This window comes from Arachis ipaensis, chromosome B8 (assembly GCF_059453495.1).
Source record: "Arachis ipaensis isolate K30076 ecotype BB chromosome B8, ASM5945349v1, whole genome shotgun sequence".
In the NCBI taxonomy this organism is placed as follows: domain Eukaryota; kingdom Viridiplantae; phylum Streptophyta; class Magnoliopsida; order Fabales; family Fabaceae; genus Arachis; species Arachis ipaensis.
In genome coordinates, this window is record NC_142443.1 from 5,233,903 (window position 1) to 5,258,380 (window position 24,478).

Here is a 24,478-nt window from a genome sequence, read left to right on the forward strand (position 1 = left end):
GTGAAGCCGCTTTAGGTAGACATGTTAATAATTAGAATACCTTTATCCAAATAAAGAACTTTTCTTCTTTAACTAATTATAATAATAACTAGAATCTATATATGTATACCAATGGATTTTAATATCTTAGATGAACAAAGTAACGACGAATATAAAAATGAGGTATGCGTCTACCCAAGTCTCTGTGTTGGGGACAGCCTTTTGTGAACTTAATTATTACGGCATTACCTTTCTAATCTTCCATTGCATATAGTAATAGTATAATTAACTCTCTTAGTTTAAATTAATGGCCACATGCTACACTAATTTTGTAGTATGTGGAGGATGAACGAGGCACGGAATTTACAGATAAGTGTAACTTTCCCCATTGATGATGATTAATTTGCCTGCCTTACTTTTGGATTCTCTATATGCTCAAAATCATCAATAATGAAAAGAACTTGTTGCGGATTCGGAGGATATAAGTAAAGATTATATTAAACAATGACCTCATGATTACAACAATTATCTAATCAATGTCTTGTGAATTTAAAGAATTGAATTTTGTTTTTTTTTTTTAAACTTATTTTTATATGCATACGTCTGTTTTGGTTTTAAATTTTTTAAATTTTGAATTTTAATTATTTTAAAAGATAAAATGTGATTTCTTACCATTTATTTGATAGGTGGAACTAAGAAAAAATATAAGTAAACAAATATTTAAAGAGAGAAATCATATTTTATTCTTTAAAGTGAAAATTCAAAATTTAGAAGATTTAAATTTGTCTATTTTATTATAAATAATCGAATTTTATCCGAACCCTTTTAAATTATGAAGTTTGTATAAATAATTCTTTTCTTTATATTATTGTTGATTTTATATTTTTGTTTTTATTTCATTCATGATTTAAATAATATATTTACTTTTATAAATACAAAAGAAAAGATATGTTACACCCTAACTCATCGTCTTATGTATCTTAATTTATAAATAAAGAATTTAAATTATTTATTAATTTTAACATATCAAATATATTTAGATATTAGTTTTTTTAGGGTTTAATAATTTGAGATGAAAGCTCTCTATCGTGTATATATATGGTGAATTTTAATATGTCTATATTTATGATGACTATAATGATTATATAAGTATTATTAAAATTAAAATTATATTTTTTTTATATTTTAATAAAAAAATTTAGCATTTTTTAAAAAGGCAGGGTTGCTAAATAAATAATAAAAAAATTTATTTTAATTTTAACAAAAATTTGTTAAAATACTATAACTACTATAACTGCAACTAATACAAAATAATTTATGAAAAATGTTAAAAAATTATTAGAATTTATTATTTTTAATCATTATTTAACTATTAACTCTTTTTTTAATCTAATAATCCAACAACATATTTTATACCATATTTTTAAACATTGATAATTAACGACCGATAAAAAATAATAAATTATGATGATCTTATAATATTTCTCGTATTTTATATAGACATTCGATTAAGAATAGTTAATTAAGTGTATATATATATATTTCTTTTTTTTTTTTCTGTTAAATGAGTAAATGTAGCAGTCAACAATATTTATATCTATATAACGATATTTGATTAAATATATTAGCATAAATTATTTTTATAAAAAATTAAATTCATTATTATATGAAATAATTTGTGACCATTAGTTGATTGACTACAATAAAGTTAATACTGTTTGAAAATTAGTTGATTCAGCTTTTCCTCTCATTAATTGGGCACTGAGACCATTTCTTCACAACTAATTTTCAACTCATTTTGTTTTATATTGAATGAATATTTTAGTCGAAGTATTTTCCTCAATTCATACCTAACCTAACCCCCACACTAATATTTTGTCAATTTTGCCATGCCCACTGTCTTTGACGTGAGTAATAATTCAGTGCCAGAACCTTACTTTTTAGGGATAAGAATTAAATACCACCAGTAATTAAATCCAAGATATGATAAGACTAAAATACAAACATATGACAGTATGATTAGTATCATTGACGAAATTTATGATGCATTATTTGAATATTTGACTGGGACCTATTTTTTTAATTGAAAAATTATTTATGTAAAAGGCACACAACAAACTATATAAGCATATATATAGTTTGATAGGAAGAAAAAACAAAAGCGGAGAAAAGAAAAAAGAAAAGAGAAAAAGCGGGGAAAGAAAGAGTGATGTTGGGAAGAATGCAAGACCGAAAATTCGAAACGACGGCGTTTAAGCCTTGCGTGAAAGGTGAAACTTCACGTTGGATTTAAGATTCGTAAACGTTGCCGTCAATTTGCCGGAATAAGAAAATCGAGATATCGCCACATGTCACACACTCACACAATGATGACTCCTTCGGAAAAACGTTAATTTGACGGCTCCGTTCTCCATCACCGCCGTTGACGTGTCCCCTTTTTCCTTTTCATTCCTTCGTTTCCTAAATCACCGTTTCTTCCCTCTCTCTCTCTCTCTCTCTCTCTCTCTCTCTCTCTGTGAATTTTGTTCATTTCACAGAACAGTTAGGTTTCTTTTGCTTTACTCACAAACCAAAAGCATAACTTCACTTCATTTCACTGGTAAAATCGTTCTTCACTCTCTCTCACACACAAACACATACAGTTCTCAAATTTTCTCGTAATTTTAATGCTGTCTTTTTTTGTTATTTTGCACTTATGCCTTTTAACTTTGTTTACTATTTTGGCAGGCTAAGGTGTAGTTTAGCTGTAACATTAATAATACATTCAGCTGGAAAAATTTGGTCCCCTTCATGTGCCTATTGGTACTCAACTGGCCACTGATTTTCCTTTTCTTTTACTCTGCTATGCAAATTTTAATGCATTTGAATATGGTGGTTTGTCATTGAATTGAAGTGAAGAGATCTTTTATTGTATCAGTTGCGTGCATTGTTGGAAAAAAGTGAATTAGAGAGATGGCTATTGCTGGTGTGCATAGTGTGGCTGTGATTGACTCTACACTTCTTAGGGAGTCTCATTCTCAGTTATCAGGTAGGCGAGGGGATGGAGGAGGGAGGGGAGGTGCCCGTTCATCTTCCCTCTTGCAAATGTGGCGAGAAATCGAGGATGAACACATGGCGGGTCAAGTTCAGGGGAGGTCTGGGGAGTTGTTAATTAGGCAGAGGAGTGATGGATTGATCTCGGACCTGTCGCAGGAAGATGTCCCTCGGAGAGGAGAAGGTGAAGGGCATATGATAGAAGATGCAATTTCGGGTGAGAATGAATCAGAAACATGGTCACAGTCACAAAGTCAGAATGATTCTCGTGACGATGAACATGAGGGTTTAGGCAATTCTAATTGTGAGAGCTCTTCAGATCTTGGAGAAGTTGAAAGGGAAAGAGTGAGGCAAATTTTCAGGGAATGGATGAATAGTGGTGCTGGGGATCATCGTGCATCAAATGTTCCCAGAGGAAGTGGTGGTTCAAGGAGACAGTGGCTTGGGGAAACTGAGCAGGAGAGGGTGAGTATCATTAGGGAGTGGGTACAGATGAGTAGCCAGCAGAGAGTTGTGTCTTCTAGTGAAAACAGGGAAGACCAATCTTTAGAGATCGGTAACCAAATTGATCGTGTTCGGGATGGATTCGTTGTTAATCAGCATGACGGCCAATCTGAGCATACACGGAGGGGAATCCGTAGATTGCGTGGCCGGCAGGTTCTGCTTGATATGCTCAAGAAGGCTGAGGTGGAAAGGCAAAGAGAAGTTCAGGAGTTGTTTGAACACCGGGCTGTATCCCGTTTCCCCCACCGCAATCGCATTCAGGTTGTCTCACAAATGTTCTGTATCTTTTCTTTTCTCTTTCTTTTTTTTAATATATAATTTTTATATTTACAGTATTTGCAGAATATGTGAATGAAGTGTGTGCATTGAATATTTGTTCTCCTTTGTGATTGGTAAAATACTTGATCTAGTTGAGTTAGAATCCACCTTGAGCAAAAACACTCTTTCTTTTATGCATTATTTCTGGGGGAAGATGAAGTGAAATGGTTTAGTTGCATAGACATAGTCTATGCCTCTATGGAGTATTGTAGTGTGTATTATAGAACAGAAAATCTCGTAGAAATAATTTAGAAATTTTGGATTGAAGAACTAGAAGAATAATTGAAAGTCTAGGATGTGATTTGTATCTGAGCTTTGCTCTTGCAGTTTATGATTGTTTCTCAAATTATTTTCAGGCATTGCTTAGAGGCAGGTTCTTGAGAAATGATAGATCAACTGATAATAACAGGTCCACTTCCATTGCGGAAAGTGAATTAGGTTTATTGAGGCAAAAACAGACTGTATCAGGTCTAAGGTATGCAGTTCCTAATACAATTAAGTTGAGAAGAAACTTCAAATTCTATTTCATGTAAATGCTTCTGTATTTCTTTCTTTCTCTCACTACTTACTTAGTCGTGACTTCTTTTGCTTTCCCATTGTTATTTTTACAAATTGATGATTGATGAGTGATGACAACTGGTGCTAGAGAATCATTTAAAAATTATGTCATATTATAAAGTCTCCCGACTTTTCTTTACCTGGTGGCTAAAATTCTTAATAATACCCTTCTCACCTTATTCTTCCTAAAACCAAAAGGAAATGTAACTGTTCTTTGTTGTTATTGGCCCATTTTTCATATATTACGTATATGCTTTGTGTTAATGACATTAACTTCTGAACAGGGAAGGATTCTTTTCCAGAAAGGACAATTCTGGTTGCAGTCAAGCAACAAGCAACCTTTCCGATGCCTCATCTGACACTGATGGTGATGTTAATGCAATTGAACATGCTGGAGCCAGCAGTTCACAAACTGTCCCATCTGTACATGCTAAAAAGTTGGAGTCTAATAACAGTGGAAGTGATGAAATTGGCATATCTGGCAGGGAAAACTGTTTTCAACAATCTACTTGTGAGAATCTAGACTGTCAAGATTCTGGTGCTTATGCTAATGAAATTGATCAGGCATTGGCATCAAGTGTTGAGGTTGAAGGCAGCGATAGCATTGGACAAAATGTTGTTATGGATACTGAAGATGCTTCTAGTGGCCTCACCCAACAAAGGTTGCAAATTGAAGGTAGAGATCCTAGCAATATGCAGGTAAATGAGGTACATATTGAGCAATCTGAGCTGGGTGGTATAACTGATAATGAAAGCTACTTATCACATCACAGCAATAGTATAGAGGGCAATATTGCTGCTGATGTAGATTGGGATGTATCTGTTGCTCCAGAAGTAGAGCAACCAGAAGAGGCTATTTCTGAAAATGAAGGAAGTGACTGGCATCAAACTAGCATTGAATGGAGTAGCACTGAGGATGGTGTTGACAATAATCAACTCGGTGGCTCATCAAATGAACTACCTCAAAACACATTTGGAAATGAAGATGGAGAAAATTCTCGCCTACAAGAAGGGCCTGAAGTGTGGCAGGAGGACAGCGGCTTTCAAGAGGCTGTAGAAATTTGGTTGGGAGGACCTTCTGATCATGAAGCAGCTCCAGTTGGTAGAATTCATGGATTTTATTTTCCCGAAGATGACAATGTGTACAGTGTCGAACTCAGGGAACTGCTAAGTAGGTACGTAGAAATGACTGGAGTTTCAGCCTGTATTGTAAGGGTATGGATAAGTGTCTGGATACAAAATGATGCAAATATGATAGTTATATTAAACCTTAAGATTAAGATACGGGAATATATAATATCAAGTATAATATACAACTACACACAATTGAATATCGTCATGGTTAATAAGGGTAACAAATCTACTGTTTTTAATTGAAGTAGGCAAGATTGCAAAACGAATATATGATTAGAGAAAAATAATGAGAATAGGTATTTGCTAAAAATATAAATGCTGAGGTATTACATGAATAATAATCATACGGGATGATTATGATAATTTGATGTATTCGAGTATCTTGGGTTTTAGCGCTGTTTAAAATTGAAATACGTGATTCTCAACGAAGTTTTCTTTTCTGTTTGCAGGAGAAGTGTCTCAAACCTCCTTCGCAGCAGTTTTCGTGAAAGCCTTGATCAGTTGATACAATCATACGTTGAAAGGCAGAGTCATGCTAATGTTGAGTGGGAGCTCCAAGAAACAACCACCCCTTTCTCTCCCTCGGCAGCGCAGGAGCTTGAGCAACAGAACAGGGATCCGATTGTTGGTACTCAGGATGCTGTTAATAGCTCACTTGGTCGTCAACCCTTGCCGCCACCACCTCCGCCACCGCCGATATGGGATCACCGCCGCTCCCGTCATGACAGATGGTCACCTCATGATATAAATAATCAACGCCTAGGAATGGTACGTTAATTACGTTAATTTGTAGGACTGACAGCTTTTCCTTTAGCCTCCATAATCTTGAGACTAAATTGTCCACCCTTTCCATCTTATTATTGTGTTATTATCATATGTAAATCTGTCTCACCAAGTAAGATTAACTACATATATTAGATAACGTTATATTCCATGTGAAAATTTTGGTATATCTAGATCAATGCATCTTGATACACATTTTATCTGGCACATCAATTTTGTCTGTTAAACCTTTTGAATAGAGTAAAAATAACACGGAGGGAGTAATATTCGATCATGAAATCTTATTTAGATTTTAATGAATCATTAAAATGTCATATATTTGTGTTATTATGGGAGTAATCTTTTCTGGTTCGAAATTTGCCAGGAATGGGATGTCATTAATGACTTGAGAGTTGACATGGTTAGGCTACAGCAAAGAATGAACAATATGCAGAGAATGCTGGAGACCTGCATGGATATGCAGCTTGAGTTGCAACGCTCAATAAGACAAGAGGTTTCTGCGGCCCTAAATCGCTCAACTGGTTCATCAGGTATACATTTTTTCAAGCCCACATTTTGTCTTTCTACCTGTATCATTCATTAATTCATTAGCTCTAAGACCAAGTTGAATTGATTTAATCATAGGAACACGTGACCATGATTCACCAGATGATAAATCCAAATGGGAATGCGTGAGGAAAGGGGTTTGCTGCATTTGCTGCGAAAGCAATATTGATTCTCTCTTGTACAGGTAAACTATTCAGTATCATTTTGATACATCAGCAGCCAATTTTGCTCTCGAGTTTAATCTCTTAACAAGCATTTTGTTTTTTGGTTTTTCCCTTGCAGATGTGGGCACATGTGCACATGTTCTAACTGTGCTAATGATTTGCACCGAAGTGGAAGGAAGTGTCCAATGTGTCAAGCACCAGTTGTTGAAGTAATTCGTGCTTATTCCATACTATAGTTTAGACATTAAAAAGGGGTTACATATAGCCAAAATTACAGAATCCGCACAAGTTTTTATTTCCTGGAGATTTCCAGGTACCTTATTTTTAAGTTGATGTCCTTCTCCGTCCTTTTGCTTCTTGATGTGATTACCTGTATTTATGTCAACTTGTTAAGTGCAACAATGGAACAGTTGATGGCAATTTTTTGAGGGCCATGTTTCTGAAATAAATAAAGTAAATATCGGTTTTGAGATTTTGAGTGATTGGATTTCCTTCACTTGTTTTCAAATTTTATAATACTTATGATGTAAAGTTGCATTTTCCGTTGGTAGTGTGTAGAGCGTGGAGGTTTCATAATGAGCAGAGTTACTAATTTCTTTTTTTTTTTTCGGTGTTCACAATTAGGTAATTTTTTTACTATAGTAGTCGTGTTGTTAGTTAAACCTTTGTTACTAAATGCTTGAAAAAGGAACTTTAAAATGTAGTACACTCTCATGATAGTAAGCAGTTAGATTTTTACAATCTTAAAGCGGTGACACAGTTTCCAACATAAAAGGAAAGCATATTGTTCACATCTACTCCTAAAACATGCAAAAACAAAAGAAAATACACACAGTACACATACACTTGACTATACAACAAGTTCACACAGAGAAGAAAGCTTCAACTTATGGCCTATATCAGGCATCATGGGATATATAGTTGGTGACAGCTTTGGCCCCTTCAGCAATGGCATGTTTTCCAAGCTCCCCAGGCAGAACCAGCTTCACTGCCCCTTGAATCTCCCTTGATGACAATGTCATGTGCCCTGTGTATGTTTTTAGCTTGGAAGCCTCATCAGCTAGCCTTTCAAACATGTCACCCATCAAGTTATTCAGAACAGTCATGGCCTGTGAAGAAATTCCCATGTCAGGGTGTACCTGCTTCAACACCATGTACACATATCTCTTATATCCTTCTCCACTTGACCTCTTTCTTCTCTTCTTCTTCCCTTTACCATCATTCCTTTCATGGGTCTTAGCTTTCTTTTCATCATCCTCTTTAGATGATGGCTCTTTGGGTTCTTCTTTATGAGAAACAGCTGTGGCAGTAGTGTCAATATTTTGTTCTTGTGTTTCAGCATTATGTTCTTGTTCTCCTTGGTCGTCTTGTTGAGTAGTGACAGTGGTGGTGGTGCTTGCATCTTTGGGTTGAGGAGTCCCTTCTTGAACTGGAATAATCCTCACATTTTCTTCTCCTACAACCTCGTCACCTGTCTGAATATCTTTGTTGTTCCCTCTTCTTGTTCTTTTGCTGCTGCTACCCACAATCGAAACTTGAACACTTTCTTGCACAACTTTCCTGGTGGATTTGACCACCACCTTCTGACCACGCTTTGGACCCATTCTTCCCTTCCCTTTCAAGCTTCTTTGCAGATGTTGATAGACAAACTATGAAGGTTAATGGAGTATGTATTTTTTCACTTTTTGTTTTATCTTATATAACCAGCCAAACCTAAGATGGGTTTTCTAAAAGTTGACGTGTGGATGGCCACGTGTCAAGTGGTCATGAAGCATGTAGATACGTGGGGTTAAAAAGTGAATGGTAAGTTCTGGAGTGTGATTGGAGGATGTGCCACTGTTTATGGCCTCGTTGAAAGGTTTAGTGCTTCATTTTTCAGTTACTTTTTTTTGTTCTTATCCCAAATTTATAAACTAGCATTGTACAGTGTGAGTTGTGTTACAGCAAAGTGTATTTACTGTAGTATTTATCCTTGTGTAGAATTATCTGGAAATCTTGAAGGAAGTAGCATGTTCATACATCAATTTAGTTCAAACTTCAAAGCAAAGCTGAAAACTACATGTGGGACATTTTTATTTGTTAATTTAATTTAACATTCTTTTTTTTAATTAAAAAATAGGTTATATCAACACGTGCTAGCCTGGTAAGATTACAGCAATTTGTAGATTTAGCTTCAAAATAACGAGTGTAGAGATTGTACTCTTATTTCGGGCGAAACACCATAATAAGCCAACATCATTTTAAATTTACGTATATGAGCCAAAAGGAAAATCGATTCAGCAATAAGCCAAATGGTATTTTAATGTAATTCGAACCAGGCTAGTTCGAACTGCATTTAGAAATAAATCGAACCAGGCCAGTTCGAATTAGGAAGAAAGAATTGTTGGTAAATCGAACCAGGCTGGTTCGAACTAGCAATGCATGTAATTCGAACCACCCTAGTTCGAATTATAGGTAAGTTAGGGTCTTCAAGTAATTCGAACCACCCTGGTTCGAATTACACTTAAGCTGCGTTCTTAGTAATTCGAACCACCCTGGTTCGAATTACTAGTGATTGGGCTATATAAGGAGTTCGAATCAGCCTCATTCGAACCATTCTCAGCTTCTCCTACCCCACCAAATCTCAGAGAAAACGACCCAGATTCTTTCCGACAAAGACCTGAACGGAATACTCTGCTGATGGGGGACGATCCGGCACGGTTATATCGCTTGGACGGAGTCGCCCATATAGCTGGGGTCATCAACGAGGAGGTTAGTACGGATATAACTTTGTTCTACCGGTACATGTGAGTTAGTGGTTTTGCATGCGGGTTAGATGGTGGTTTATGTTAGTGGTTTATGTTACTGGTTTTGCATGCGGTTTAGATGGTGGTTTATGTTAGTGGTTTATGTTAGCGGTTTAGTTGTGGTTGTTTAATGTTAGATCTTTCATGTCAGTGGTTTAATGTTAGATCTTTCATGTCAGTGGTAATTAAGTTGGTCCTAATAATGCGGTTCATTTCTTCCGCAGCCTCAGCGATGCATCAGGAGCATGCGGCGACAGCAGGGCATGGTCCTCGATGACAGATACGTTCCGTACCTGCAGATGGCTGGTCTTTACCATCTTGCAAGGCGGAACGATAGATGGTTCCGGTTGGACGAGGCCCTTGTCAGTGCGTTTGTCGAGCGATGGCGTCCAGAGACGCACACGTTTCATATGCCGTTCAGAGAGTGCACGATCACACTCCAGGACGTGGCATACCAGCTGGGTTTGCCAGTGGACGGGCGTTACGTCAGCGGCTGCCTATCAGAGTTCCATATATACATCGAGGGTGGCCATTCAGCCTGGGTTTGGTTCGAGGAGTTGCTTGGAGTGGTACCTCCTCCTAGCCAGGTTCAGAAGTACGCGGTCAACTGCAGCTGGTTTCAGGAGACTTTTGGTGAGTGCCCGGAGGGAGCTGATGAGGATACTGTGCGTCGATATGCCTGTGCGTACATCATGATGTTGTTGGGCACGCAGCTTTTTGCGGACAAGTCCGGCAACCACATTCACATCAGATGGCTTCCGTTTGTAGCTAGGCTGGAGGAGATGGGGACCTACAGTTGGGGTTCTGCAGCACTGGCATGGTTGTACCGGTGCATGTGCCGAGTGGCGAACAGAAATGTTATCAAGCTAGCGGGCCCACTTCAGCTACTTCAGTCATGGATTTTCTGGCGATTTCCTCGGTTTAGGCCTGCAGGATTTGAGACGTTCAGCTGGCCATTGGCCTCGAGGTACTGTACTAAACTTTGTCTACTTCAATTTACTACACATAACTATGTGTTCATTCATAATGTATTGGATACCCTAAGCACACATATAAGTAACTGTAAGACATGTGCATGATGCAGGTGGTCAGGTTACATCCCTTCCAGTAGCGAGAAGGGTCCTAGAGTTCAGATGTGGAGGCTATGGATAGACCGGTTGCAGGACAGAGAGGTCAGTATGTCACTTAATAAGTTTCTTTATTTAACCACGATTTACGAGTTGGGATCACGAGTTGCCCTGACATTGTATAGTTCTCGGTGCAGTTTATCTGGATGCCGTACAGCAGCCCCGACGTACTTCAGGTTGTGCATCCAGAGGTTTTGGAGCCTCGACATATGGTGCTGTGGCGGTCTGTTACATCGCTTATCTACTTTGCCGTCATAGAGTGGCATCAGATAGATAGGGTTCTTCCGCAGTTTGGAGGGGTGCAGCCCCGTCCACAGGCCGCCCTGAACATCGACTTTCTGATGTCGAAGGACGGCAGAGGCGGCGATCGATGGTTCCCGTCCCATTTGGAGAAGTGGCATCTGTATTGGGACTCCCGTACGGAGAGCGTGCTGAGGTTCGATGTTGTTGCTGACCCTGGTCCGTCGCATGAGTTCTTGGAGTGGTGGAGTCAGTACGGGAAGAGGTTTTTGTCTCCAGATCCGCAGTTGGGCGATCCGAGAGCCGTTGCTATTCCTGTTGAGGCCTCACAGCGGGGAGCTGGGCGAGTTCCTGAGATGGATCGACCTGACGACGTGCCGGACAGGCGGCGGGTTGATAGGAGAGCTCGCGTGGGCACACGGCGTAGCCAGCGTGACTGGGGGTGGCTAGAGCGTGCTATAGAGAATGATGACGAGGCCGGCCCCGCTGGGGGTCGACGACGACGCCATCCTGGCAGAGGTAGAGGGCGTGCTGCGGTTCATGCCGCTGCACCTGACCCTGAGGACGATGAGGATGATCAGCATGGGCCCGAGGGCGGGGATGGTGCAGGGGCGGCTGCAGTTGTTGGTGTTAGTACCCAGGATGGGGTGCACGGAGGTGAGTGGTATGGCTCAGGGATGGGTGACGGGGCTGAGCCTAGTGACGCTGGACTTGGGTCGGGTCCTTTTGGACATTACTTTGTTGGAGTACCCACCGACGACCAGCCTCAGCAGGACGGTACTCCATGGGTTATTCCCGGATCACAGTGGCAGGACTTCCTTGGGGCAGATACGCTTGATGCGGACTTCGGCAGTCCACGGTTTCTAGAGGAGATTACGGCTATCATGCAAGAGGACGAGCCGGGCAGGAGGCGTCCTCAGACCCGGGCACGCAGGCACCCTTAGATGTTGATCTGAACGAGCCTGCTACGACACCTGTTGGTGACCAGTTTGGTTTGGGAGGTACCCCACATTCCGCTTACACCGCTGCATCACAGTCTGTCGCCGGGCCGTCTGCCGCACCTGTCCATTTTACGCCACCCGCACAGCCTGCCCCGCATGAGGACGCAGATGAGATAGAGGATGAGGAGCCGTTTATCCGCAGAGGTCAGAGGCCACGGGTACCCCGTCGTTGTGGGACAGACTCCCACTTGTTTAGATGATTTACTTTTCATGTATTTTGGACGTTAGGGTTCACTCATGTACCTGACCCATGTGGATTACTGTTGTTACTTTAGAGCTGTTTTTCCTTGTTGTTTCTTCATCTTATTGTACTTAAAAATCTGGTATTTACCTAGTGGATTACTGAATATGTATTATCATTGAATCATATAACACTTTAGTTATCAACTTTTGCATTCATGGGATTTCTAGCTATATTCAAATTCAGATGCAACTTTTTCATTACTAGAAGGTCAAAAGATCAACAGATTACATAAGTCCTCTAACATAACATGTAACAGGAAAAAAAAAATCAATAAACACTAACAATAACAAGATCGCTACTACTGGCCCCCCGTGTGAGACGGTCCTCCAAGCTGTGGGCAACTCCGGCGGGTGTGTCCGGGTTGGCGACAAAGGCCACACATCTTTGGCCGATTCGGATCTGCCTCGTCCATATTCGTCCGTATCCTAGTGGATCTCGGATGACCCTCTCTTGCACGCCTCTTGGCAGGGTCCGGGATCACGGTTGGCCCGTCGTAAGGTGGCCAGAAGCCCTCCGGTATCGGCGGTGTGAATCCCATCTGGTACACACGGAACACTGAACTAATCTGATACACGCTGTGAACATAAAAGGACCACGTAACCCGTGAGTAGGCGCAGCAGGCAAGTGCGTGCTGACACGGGAAATGAAGTGCCTGGAAGTACCTGCAGTCACAGGTCCGAGACGCAAGCGATACTCTGTAGGTACCCAATGAGAAAGAGCCCGTTGGAGTGGTCTCGGCTACGGTGAACTCGGAGTTATCCCGGTCATACAAGGTCACTGTGAAGCATCTCGCGGTCTTCAAGTTGGCCTCTATACACTTCACCAAGTACTGACTGAATTGCTGTCCGGTTCCCATCTGGGCCTCAGCCTCTCTCCCCTTGCGAACAAAGAGTTCCGCAAGCCTTCCATATGTTGCCTTCACCAAAGAGCATACAGGGAGGTTTCTGACACCCTTTAGGATTGAGTTCACACACTCCGAGATATTCGTCGTCATGTGACCGAATCTCCGTCCCTCGTCACGATGCTGAGTCCACAAGGAATAATCAATCCGGTTCGCCCACTCACACATCGCCGGGTCTTCAGACCGAAGAATATCAAACCAGTAATCAAACTCAACCTCTGTCTTGGCATATGCGGCATTCACTAGAAGCCTACGTGCGTCTTTGCCCTTGAAGGTAAGGGCAAAATTAGCCGCTACGTGTCGAATGCAGAATGCACGGTATGCAGATGGAGGTAACCAACCTCCGTCCGGAGCCTCAAGCGCAGCCTTTATGCCGTTATGCCTATCCGATATAACCAGAAGACCGGGCTGCGGTGTCACGTGCTGTCTAAGGTGGGAGAGAAAGAATGACCAAGACTCTGCATTCTCACCTTCTACTAGTGCGAATGCAACGGGTAGAATGTTGGAGTTCCCGTCCTGTGCAATCGCGATGAGCAAAGTACCCCCGTACTTCCCATACAGATGGGTCCCGTCAATGCTAACTAGGGGCTTGCAATGGCGAAATGCCTGGATGAGCGGTGGAAACGTCCAGAAAAGTCTGTGGAAAAAAGCTTGAGACTCGTCTACTTGTCCACTAACTCGAACGGGGCTCGTTCGTAGGATTGCAACAGTACCGGGCATCGTCAACTGGACTCCCAAAACCCACCTGGGGAGCTCGTTGTATGACTCATCCCAGTCACCGTATACGAGGGCAATTGCCTTCTGCTTCGCCATCCAGACCCTCCTGTAAGTCGGCCTAAACCCGAAGTGTGCTGCCGTGGCATTTAGGAGCACCTTGATGCTGACGGATGCATCAACCCTAACCATTGGCATAACAAACGTGGAAATCACATGATAATCCAAGCTCCTGTGGTCACTCAAGATGGAGGTCGCAAGACAAGTGTGAGGTCCATTGTACCGCTTGACCTCCCAAATGCCCTTGCGCTTCCGCAGACTCAGTCGAATCAACCATGTGCACCCATTCCCAAACTCAGAACACTTGCCCACATAACGGCGATGATCAGACTCCACAACCTTGTACTGTACCCCTCGCCGGATGCTGTAAGTCTTCACACTTAACAGGGCCTCGTCTTTATCCTGAAATTGCTGACCAACTTGGAACTCTGTCAAACCAGCAGTCCCTTCAACATCTCTAGCTCCGAATCTAACAGAGTGCCCTGAAACACCCTCTTGCCTCATGGCATCCAGGTCCAAAGAGGAAAAATGTGGTGGATACTGCTGTGTGCCAGAACTAGAACCACCGACCGGCAATGCAGGCTCAGTCGCTCCAACCTCGTCGCCGCTGTCATCCTCAATCATATCCGGCTCGACGTCGTCCTCCTCTACATCACCCAACACTCCGTCTCCGACGCCAACCGGTGGAACTCCCTGTAAAGCGTTCGGCAGAATATCAACTGATCCTACCACGTCGCCTACTCCATCATTCAGATCAACAGCAAAAGACGGGGAGGCAACTGGTTGGACCGCTGGCTCGTACACAGGGATGGACGAAGAAGCAACGGCAGGCCTGGAACTCGAACCGGCTGCCGCTGCTTCAGTGGTGGCATTCCGGTTCGAACCCCCTGAGCTGGATACCACATCAACCAGCTTTGCCAACAACTCTGGTATCCTCACCTCGGGAAACTGCCTCCGACATAGAAACATGACTTGCAGGTCCTCATCACTACCAATCGTGAAGCAATCATACTTCACGGTATCCTGCAAGACAGTGATTGGAATGCGATAGAAAAACTTCTTCACTCGCTTCGCACCTTCCAGACCAAGTTTCATCAGCACAGATCTAACAAGGTCATCATAGCTCGTCGTTGGTTTCACGACAATACAGAGAGGATCCTTATCTGTAAACTTCACACCGGAGCGAGTTTTCCTCTTAATGGATCCTCTGTGGTGAACCAAAACCACAAAACTCTCCTCACTAGCCATCTTACACCCTCTATGAGAGCAACTCACGTTTAGAACCATATATATACTGCACTGTCTACCACTAAATCGAACCGGACTGGTTCGAATTCGGTTTGTGTAATTCGAACCAGCCTGGTTCGAATTACTTCATCCAGCGTCTCCCCATATAATTCGAACCAGCTTGGTTCGAATTATGTGCTGCAGTTTTCTCCCCTGTAATTCGAACCACCCTGGTTCGATTTACTTGAATCAATTTCTCTCTTAGTAATTCGAACCACCCTGGTTCGAATTACTCATGAATGGAGTTCGAACCACACTGGTTCGAATTATATAAATATAGGGTTTGGCTCATTGTAGAAACGAATTTCACTTTGGCTCATTTAGGTAATTTGCAACTTCCCTTAGTTTATTCTAGTTTTTTGCCCTCTTATTTCTGCTTTTATGTTTTATAATTTTTTTCATATGAATAAGTACTTACTTAAAAAACACATCAATAACACAATCTATCTAAACCAACAAAATTGTCTATATTCAAATCATTAGTAAATTATTTATCATATATAAATTGTTCATCTGAATATAGTGTTTTTTTTTTAAAAAAAAAAAAACTGTATTGAAAACAAATCTACGAGACTACTAGATTATCAAATATTTTTTCCAGATAAAAGAAACGCTAGATTCTTTTTTATTTCATTAATAAAGCCAAACACAAAATCAGAATTAAAACTCAAAATTAATTAGATTTGACAACAAATAAAACAGCAACCAAATTAATAATTATAAGTAGATATTACATCAACTCTGTCTAATGTCTTGAGTATTGAGCAGTGCCACTATTTGACATCGTTCAGGTGTAAATTCAATAGGTTTCATCCAGTGTAACAATCAATCTTATCAAAAACATGCCCCAAAAAATCTTACCAAAAAAAAGTAAACATAGAAATTAAAATGGATGAATATTTTATTATTTAATTAATTTCACATTAAATAACTTATATTTCATATTAAATGTGTTATTAACTTATATTTTTAAATAAATAAAAAATATTTTTTGGAGGTAACTAATTCAAGTAAATCATTCAATTAGGTATTTAATGCATTAGTCATAATACATTTTTTCCTTTTTTTTTTTTGTGTGATAACTCCAAATGAGTCATAGCTGAATAGGCAGATCCTATTTATTTGGATTTTATTTATTTAAATTATGGATATGTTGTATATATATGAAGAAGTAAAATATATGAGCATAGCTGTTAATTAAAAAATAAGATTTAATTTCTAACAATTATTATAAAATAGACCCTTAGCTTTTTTCATCTCTATTACGTATATAGTTAAATAGTCCTACAAACCAATAAATTCAATTGGATGATAATGTGTTAAAAGTTTCGTTATTAGTGTATTATAACAATTAAAAAAATCAATTACTTCGTAAAATATGAGAAACATAAATAGATAATAATAACAATAATATTTCTTTTAGATATATCTGTGTTTTAGAAATTGAGATAAAATCATTTATTAAAACTTTCTTTTATCAAAACATTTTTTTCCTGTCACGAATCATCATGATACTCGTGAGGAATTGTCTTAATCATAGAGAAAAGATTGATACTATGATCATTATTTTGTGATTTGAGCTTTATCTGGTTTTGTTACAAAATTCAAGAATAAGTTTTGCTCGTTACTTATTCTTTAAGTTACAAATTATATATACTTTGTTTTAATTTCTGATGCAACAAAAAGAAGGACAATAAACATAAAAATAAACGAGGAAAATTTGGTATTTTATGAATATCTGAAATACGTATCACAAATTAATTAAATTTAACAACAAATAAAATAGCAGCCAAATTATACGTAGATATTACATTAATTCTATCTAATGTCTGAGTATTGAGTACTATTTCACTATAAAAAATGCGTTGAATACCGTCAGATTTAGCGACGGACGTTACTGACGAATTTAATAGCGGATTTTTCGATAATTACGAGTGAAAATTCGTCACTTGAATAAGTTACCATTGGATTTAAAATTTCGCCGCTAAATCCGATGGTAAATAAAGGCACAAAAATTAATTTTATTAGCGCTGAATTTACCGTTGGATTTTCTGTCGAAAAATTCCGACAGTAACAGGATTTAATGAAGCACGTCGTTTAGGCAACGACGAACACCTTACTGTCGATTTTTCGCCGATGGCAAATTTAGGAGAAAATTCAAACGCGTAACCCTTCTCCCTCACTTCTGCAAACTCTTTCTCTCTCTCTCTGTCTCTCTATTGTCTCTTCTTCTCTCTCATCTCTCTCCATCTGGTCTATTGAAGAAGGGTGCTCTACCACCACCTAGAGTTGCCGTCGCCACCACCGGTAAGACACATTGCCGTCACAGATCAGCACGTTGTCGTCACTGCTGCTGGAGTCTTCATGGAAAGCCTCTGCCGTGCCGCCGCTATTGATGTCCCTTGTCGTCGATCGGAGGTCGTCATCTTGTCGCTATCACTGCGGCTGAGGTCCACCGCACCAAGGTATGGTTGTTGTTCATTTTTGTTGTTGTTTGTTATGTTACTAAATCTTAACTCTACTACTGCAGGTTTCACTACTGTCTCCTATCACCACCACGCTTCCACCATTTTGCAGCCACCATAAAAAATTTTTTTTCTTATAGTTTTTGTATTTTTTTTTAGATTTTTTTGTTTAGGATTTTTTAGGTATTTTATTAAATTATTAATTAAATTTTTTAATGAAGTGTGTGATTAGGGTTTGTTATATTAATTTAGTGTAATTAAAAATTAAATAATATTAGGTTAGGTAGGGTATAATTTAGGGTTTGTTTTGAGTTGATGGTGTTTTTTATTATTGTTAATTTTTTTATTTTATTGTTGTCTGAGCTAATTGTTTTCTGAATTAATTAGTGTTAATTCTTTAAGTTAATTTTAGCTTATTAATTTTTTAAGTTAATTATTGACTTATTGCTGATTGTTGTTAATTTTCTGAGTTTATTATTGTCTGAGTTAATTATTTTCTGAATTAATTTTGCTGAGTTGATTGTTGTTAATTTTACTAAATTTGTTGTAATTTACTCATTTGAATATATGAACTTTGATTTATTTGTTTAATTATAATTTGTGTGTTGATTATGTTTATAGTTTGTATGTTGATTATGTTTATAGCTTGCAATTGAAGGTGTACAGTCTGCTATTCCAGAAAATACTCCTGTAGATAGTAGGTTTATGATGTAAAACCTCCAACTAAATTTGTAAGTTGCTAAAATTGTATAAGCTTAAATAGATATACCATTTGAGAGTCATACATATGCAAGTTAGTGGATTGTTTAGAATCTTAAGTAGATATACCATTTGTATAATTAATTTTTTTTTCAATATTTTATTGTCTAGAGAGTTTCAACTATGCAATTTACTTAGCCACCATAAGGTATCTTGTTTTTTATATCGAACCTTATGTAAGTTCATATTTTCTGAATTTATAGTATATGTTTATAGTGCTACCTTTTCCATACAAGAGTAATTATTTATTTTCTTTTTTATTCTTAAACTTTGATGTGTGAAATTATTTGTCAACTTTTAACGAAAATTATAGACAAATTATTATAGAAAAATGTAAAATTTTGAATTTTTTTAGTTTAAAAATGATTGAATTTAAACATTTAAAATTATATGTTGAATTTTTAAATGATTTTTTTTTAAAAATTAAGATTACCGTCGGATTTATCGAGGGATAAATCCGATAGTAACAAACTCTAGAATTTCGCCAATTAAAAGTTAATATCCGCTGCTAAATTTGTCAGTAATTAACGGCGGACAAAAAAATCTGCCAATAAACAATTATCAGTGAGGTTTATACCGTTGAATTTATTTCGACAGTAAATATATTACCGGCGGATTTTTTTTATAAATTTGTCAGTAAATCTGACGGTCTCCGACAAATTTCTTGTAGTGTTTGAATAAACAAATTCTATTTACTTAGATTTTATTTATTTAAAATTATAGATATTATATATAAATATATAAGCAAAGCTGTTAATAAAAAAATGAAGGTTTAATTTTTTAATAATTATTATAAAATAGTTTTAATGGTTAAGTATTAACTCATAATTGTACTAAATGAACTATTTTTTCATTTTTATTACATAGTTAAACAGTCTTACATACTAAATAATGAATTCAAATGGATAATAATATGTGTTCAAACTTTTATTATTAGTGTTTTAAAACAAGTTAAAAAAATTTAATTACTTGGTAAATTATAAAAATATAATAATAATATTTACTCATATATATATATATATATATATATTTCTTTCTACCATATTATCTATCAATTTAATATAATTAAATTTATAGAATAAAATAATAAAATCACAAAATAAAAAAGATAGTAATAGAAAAATGAATTTGAATATTCAATAGGAGTAATATATTCAGATTTATAGATTTTATTAATCTATTAAATTTCGAATCTATTCGAAATCCTCTATAAAGATTCTCTTCTCAAATTGAATACTATTCAATACTATTAATTCCATTGATATGATAACATCGATATCATATCATTGAAAATCAAATCTAATATCAATAAACTTTTTTATTAACTATATGTTTTTTCTCTACTCATTCTATTAACTGAATATATATATATATATATATATATATATATATATATGCCTTCAAGATTAAGATAAATTCATTTATCAAAACTTGCTTCTGTCAAAACGTTCTTTTTCTGTCGCGAATCATGATACTCTTGAGAGATTGTCTTAGTCATAGAAGAAGCGACAATACTTTGATCATTATTATGTGATTGAACTTTATCTAATTTTGTTACAGAATTCAAGTATTAGGTTTATCTCGACCTTATTCTTTACATTACACAATATATATTTGTTTTAATTTTTTATGTTCTTTTCTCATTCTATCTCTTCCATCAAACCAGACCTAAGTTAAACATGAACATCATCTTTTAATATATTGAACATTGGTAGAGTGCAAGGAGTCTTACAAGATTATTTGACAATTTTTAATAAAATTAATGCATGTAAATAAAGGATAAGTACTGTTTTAATCTCTAAAGTTTATGGTCAAAATCAAATTCATCCCTAATTTTATTTTGAATTTAAAATTGTCCCCAACATTTCATTTGATATTAAAATCGTCCTTTCAATTTTTTTCAGACAAAAATACCCTTACCTAACCTCACCATTCACCACCACCACCTTTATTACCACCAACTATTCCTCTTCTCATATCTATTAATTTTAATCCATCAACAACAACACAACAAAAAATCACACTACTCCTCCCCCTCTTCCTCCAACTCCTCCTCTTTTTCTTCTTAATCGGACCACCCTCTAAATTCACTCCTCTTCTTTCTCCTGAGCATTCTTACCCTAATTTCGGTGCTCTTCAAAATGGTGTCGTTGTTGTGTTGTTATTGCTGTTGTTGCTATTGTTGCATGTGTTGAAAGGAGAAACCAGACAGAGATCCATTCTTAATCTAGGCAAAGTCCATCTTACTATGATAGAAAGGAACAAAAACAAATAAGTAGATATGCTTCTAAAAAAGATAGCAAAAAAAAATTATTTCTAAAATCGAAACTAAGAGGAATGTATAAACCAATGCTTCCATAGATTTCATCCTGGTTTACAATTATAGCTTTCATACCTGTTTATTAGATTAGAGTAAAAAAATACAATCATTCAAATTAAGATTAATCAAATTCCCTATGATTTAATTTAAATCACCCCAAACAAAAGTATAGTAAAAAAGAAACAACAAAAAAGAATAACGTTCTATCTTCCATCGAGGACTCCTCCGCCGCTGTCGAGATTGATAGTCGCATTCGCCTTGCCACGCCGCACCCTCACCTCATCATCCCTCATCCTCGCCTCGCCTGCCGCCCTCTCCTTGCCTCGCCATTGAAGGACATCCTCTTCGCTGTCGTCGCCCTCTTTTTCGGCGTTGGTCACGGCGCCATCACCACCATCACCATTTACCTTGTTGGCTGTCGACGACCTTCTCTGGCGACAGCAGTGGCGGAGCAAACCAGTGACCTTACTATCTCTACTTCACTCTGGATCTCGTTTGTCTTTCTCTGTAATTGATTAAGTTTTTCATTCTTTTTTTTTTCAAAAAAATCTGAATGCTTTATTGTTGTTGGATTCGAAGGATTTGATGTTGCATTTAAAACAAATTTTTGAAACGTTGTTGAAGATGGTGGTGAACATTGAGGCTGAGCTTCTCTACTTCTTTGTTAGCGTTTGCAGGGATTTCTCTGGTTCCAGATCTCCTTTTCCTTCCTTTCCGGAGGCAATTTCCAAGAGCAACAGTGGTGGCAGTTTCGATGGTGGTGGCCACGATTTTGAGCTTTCTCCCTCTCGCTCTCTCGTTCTCTCGCTTCCCCTTTCTTCCCGGCAGTCTCACTCTCTTCTTAATCTCTTTAAAATAAATGAGGTTGTTGATATTCTTCTTGAATTTGAATGATATGTTGTTGATGATGAATTTTTAAGTTTGAATGTTATGTTGTTGATTATGAATTTTTATTGTGTTGTTATTGTTGATGGATTAAAATGAATAGATATGAGAAGATGAATAGTTGGTGGTAATAAAGGTGGTGGTGGAGAACGGTGGGGTTAGAAAAGGGTATTTTTGTCCGAAAAAAATAAAAAGACGTTTTTAATACCAAATGAAACGTTGGGGATGACTTTAAATTTAAAATAAGATTAAGGACGAATTTGATTTTGACCCTAAACCTTAAGAACCAAAACAGTACTTATCCTATAAATAACTTTTAATAAATAATTTAAAAAGATAATCACTTTACTAATGTAATAATCATAATCGAATATTTAAAAATTAGTTCTTACGAAAAAAGTAAACATAGAAATTAAATTGGATAAAATATTTTATTGTTTTATTAGTTTCATATTAGATGTGTTATTAACTTATGTTTCATATTAAATGTGTTATTAAATTCATTTATCAAAACTTTCTTCTGTCAAAGTATTCTTCTCCTATTACGAATCATGATACTTATAAGAGATTGTCTTAGTCATAAAAGAAGGGATGATACTTTGATCATTATCATGTGGTTTGAACTTTATCTAATTTTGTTGCAGAATTTAAATATCAGGTTTGTCTCGACCTTTATTCTTTACATTGCACACTATATATACTTGTTTTAATTTTTTATTTTCTTTTCTCATTTTATCTCTTCCATCAAACCAGACCTTAGTTAACAATTAACATCACCTTTTAATATATTGAACATTGAGAGAGTGCAAAGAGTCTTACAAGATTATTTGACAATTTTTAATAAGATTAATGCATATATGTAAGTAATTTTTAATAAATAATTTAAAAAGATAATCACTTTACTAATGTTACTACAAGAAAAATTACTTTTAGCAGCTATTTAATTTGTTTTTAGCAGTAATAAAAATAGCCACTAATACATTTATCGACAATTAGATATTAGCTGTCTTATACTTTGTCGCTAAAAGGTTTTAGTGGCAATTATAACATTTACCGATAAAGACTATTTTAATGGCTGCAAAAACTATATAACTTTTAGCGGCCATTGTCTTGGCAATTTATATGGCCACCAAACATAATTCTAAGATTGCAATGTTATTCACTTTTAGTGGTCATTACTATTGCCGCCAAAATCCATTTTACCGACAATTTATATGACCACTAAAATAATTTTAAAATTGTAATGTTAATCACTTTTAGTTGACATTACTATTACTGCTAAAATCTTAAGACTTTTTTAATTATACTCACTCTTTTAGAAATAACAACTTATAATTTTTCTAAAATTTCAAATTATTTTTACCAATAATTATTATTATTGTACATAATATAAATATACTAAAATTAATTACTACAAAATGAAATATTTCATTAAATTCAAAATATTTATACATCAATTTCTCTTAAAAAATAATAGAGTATAATATAAATTTAAACAACACAAATGCTACAAATCTATGTTATATCAATGATTAGTACATACCTAATAATCAAAAGTAAATTACTATTTTATATCATGATCCGTACTTGATTTGAGGAACATCAACCGGGGCTATTGCAAACTGCAAAAAGATTGACAAAAGGAGAGAAAAAGATATATATTACTGCAAAACAACATTAAATGAAATTATCATCACCATTAAGTAAAATCATCAAGCTCTATATTGTTGTTCTAGTACTAGTGATCATGCATAGAAAAGTATTATAACCATAGTATTTCTTAAGATTTTACACAAGTACCTTGTATATCAGGCATAAGTAGTACATATTAATCCCTTAACATGTCAATATTCATACCAGCACTCATTTCAAAATCTACTACACCACTTGTGCATATTTAAATGCATATATGTAAAATAAAATGCAATATTTAGAATTTATGTACGGAATATTAAAATACAATGCTTTACAGAAGCTAGAAAAACTTTTGCTGCAACCATAAAATCTTCTGTTTTTTCACCCGTGCAAGATCTTATGTATATTCTGTCAATTTTGATGTCTTTGCACTCTCTAGCTAAAGCACGGTTATCTGGAGAATGAGACTGCAACACCCATAGGCATCATATTAGTTTGTGGACGTAGGAGAAGCATTATACCAAAGACAAAGGAACATTCTCACTGAAAACACAATCAATAGGTTAACCTTGGCTACCAATGGCTCCAACTTTGAGACGTCAAATCTATATTTAGAAAGAAATATAAATGCAAACATGTAAAGCAGGTTAAAATGGATTAACATCGTAGTGAATACTAATATACCTGTAAATGTAAATTTAAATATAATAGACATATTTTCTTCATATAATCCCATAGGCTGACATGCTATCCCAATAACAATATTATGAGAGGAAAAGAACAAAATGATTAAGAAATTATGACTACTTTACTTGCTGGTCACTATAAACTGGTTGATATGGCACATATGTGTCTTATCCTGAACAAGAACACGGAGGAAAAATGAAGTCATTGCTGGCCAAACAAGAGCACAATATCAAAAGGAAAATCATCATTTAGGGAGGGGGGACCCCACATAAATGCACCACACTAAAACTTTGTCCGATGAGCATAATAAAATGAAAGGGAAACATCATACCATCAAAATTAATCAAG

The 24,478-nt window shown here is 36.7% G+C and overlaps 2 protein-coding genes across 4 annotated transcripts; one reads left to right on the top strand and one right to left on the bottom strand.

Moving 5' to 3' along the window:
- The first annotated feature begins 2,131 nt into the window (after nt 1-2,131).
- LOC107613093 (uncharacterized) lies at nt 2,132-7,489 on the top strand. 3 transcript variants are annotated; one of them, XM_088496243.1, is made up of 9 exons: nt 2,132-2,249; nt 2,707-2,781; nt 2,897-3,777; nt 4,191-4,309; nt 4,677-5,567; nt 5,976-6,294; nt 6,674-6,839; nt 6,934-7,039; nt 7,138-7,489. In XM_088496243.1, exons 3-9 carry the CDS (start codon nt 2,932-2,934, stop codon nt 7,253-7,255), a joined length of 2,565 nt encoding a protein of 854 aa, XP_088352369.1. In that variant the 5' UTR covers nt 2,132-2,249; nt 2,707-2,781; nt 2,897-2,931; the 3' UTR covers nt 7,256-7,489. The 3 variants fall into 3 exon arrangements, with proteins under 3 accessions (XP_088352369.1, XP_088352368.1, XP_016170431.1); XM_088496242.1 differs by having other exon boundaries at nt 2,135-2,578; XM_016314945.3 differs by lacking the exon at nt 2,132-2,249 and adding an exon at nt 2,427-2,578 and having other exon boundaries at nt 2,873-3,777.
- A 222-nt stretch (nt 7,490-7,711) lies between these two features.
- On the bottom strand, nt 7,712-8,961 carry LOC107613092 (Histone superfamily protein). Its single transcript, XM_016314944.3, has one exon. The coding sequence runs from the start codon at nt 8,621-8,623 to the stop codon at nt 7,919-7,921; it is 705 nt and encodes a 234-aa protein (XP_016170430.1). The 5' UTR covers nt 8,624-8,961; the 3' UTR covers nt 7,712-7,918.
- Between the last annotated feature and the right edge of the window lie 15,517 nt (nt 8,962-24,478).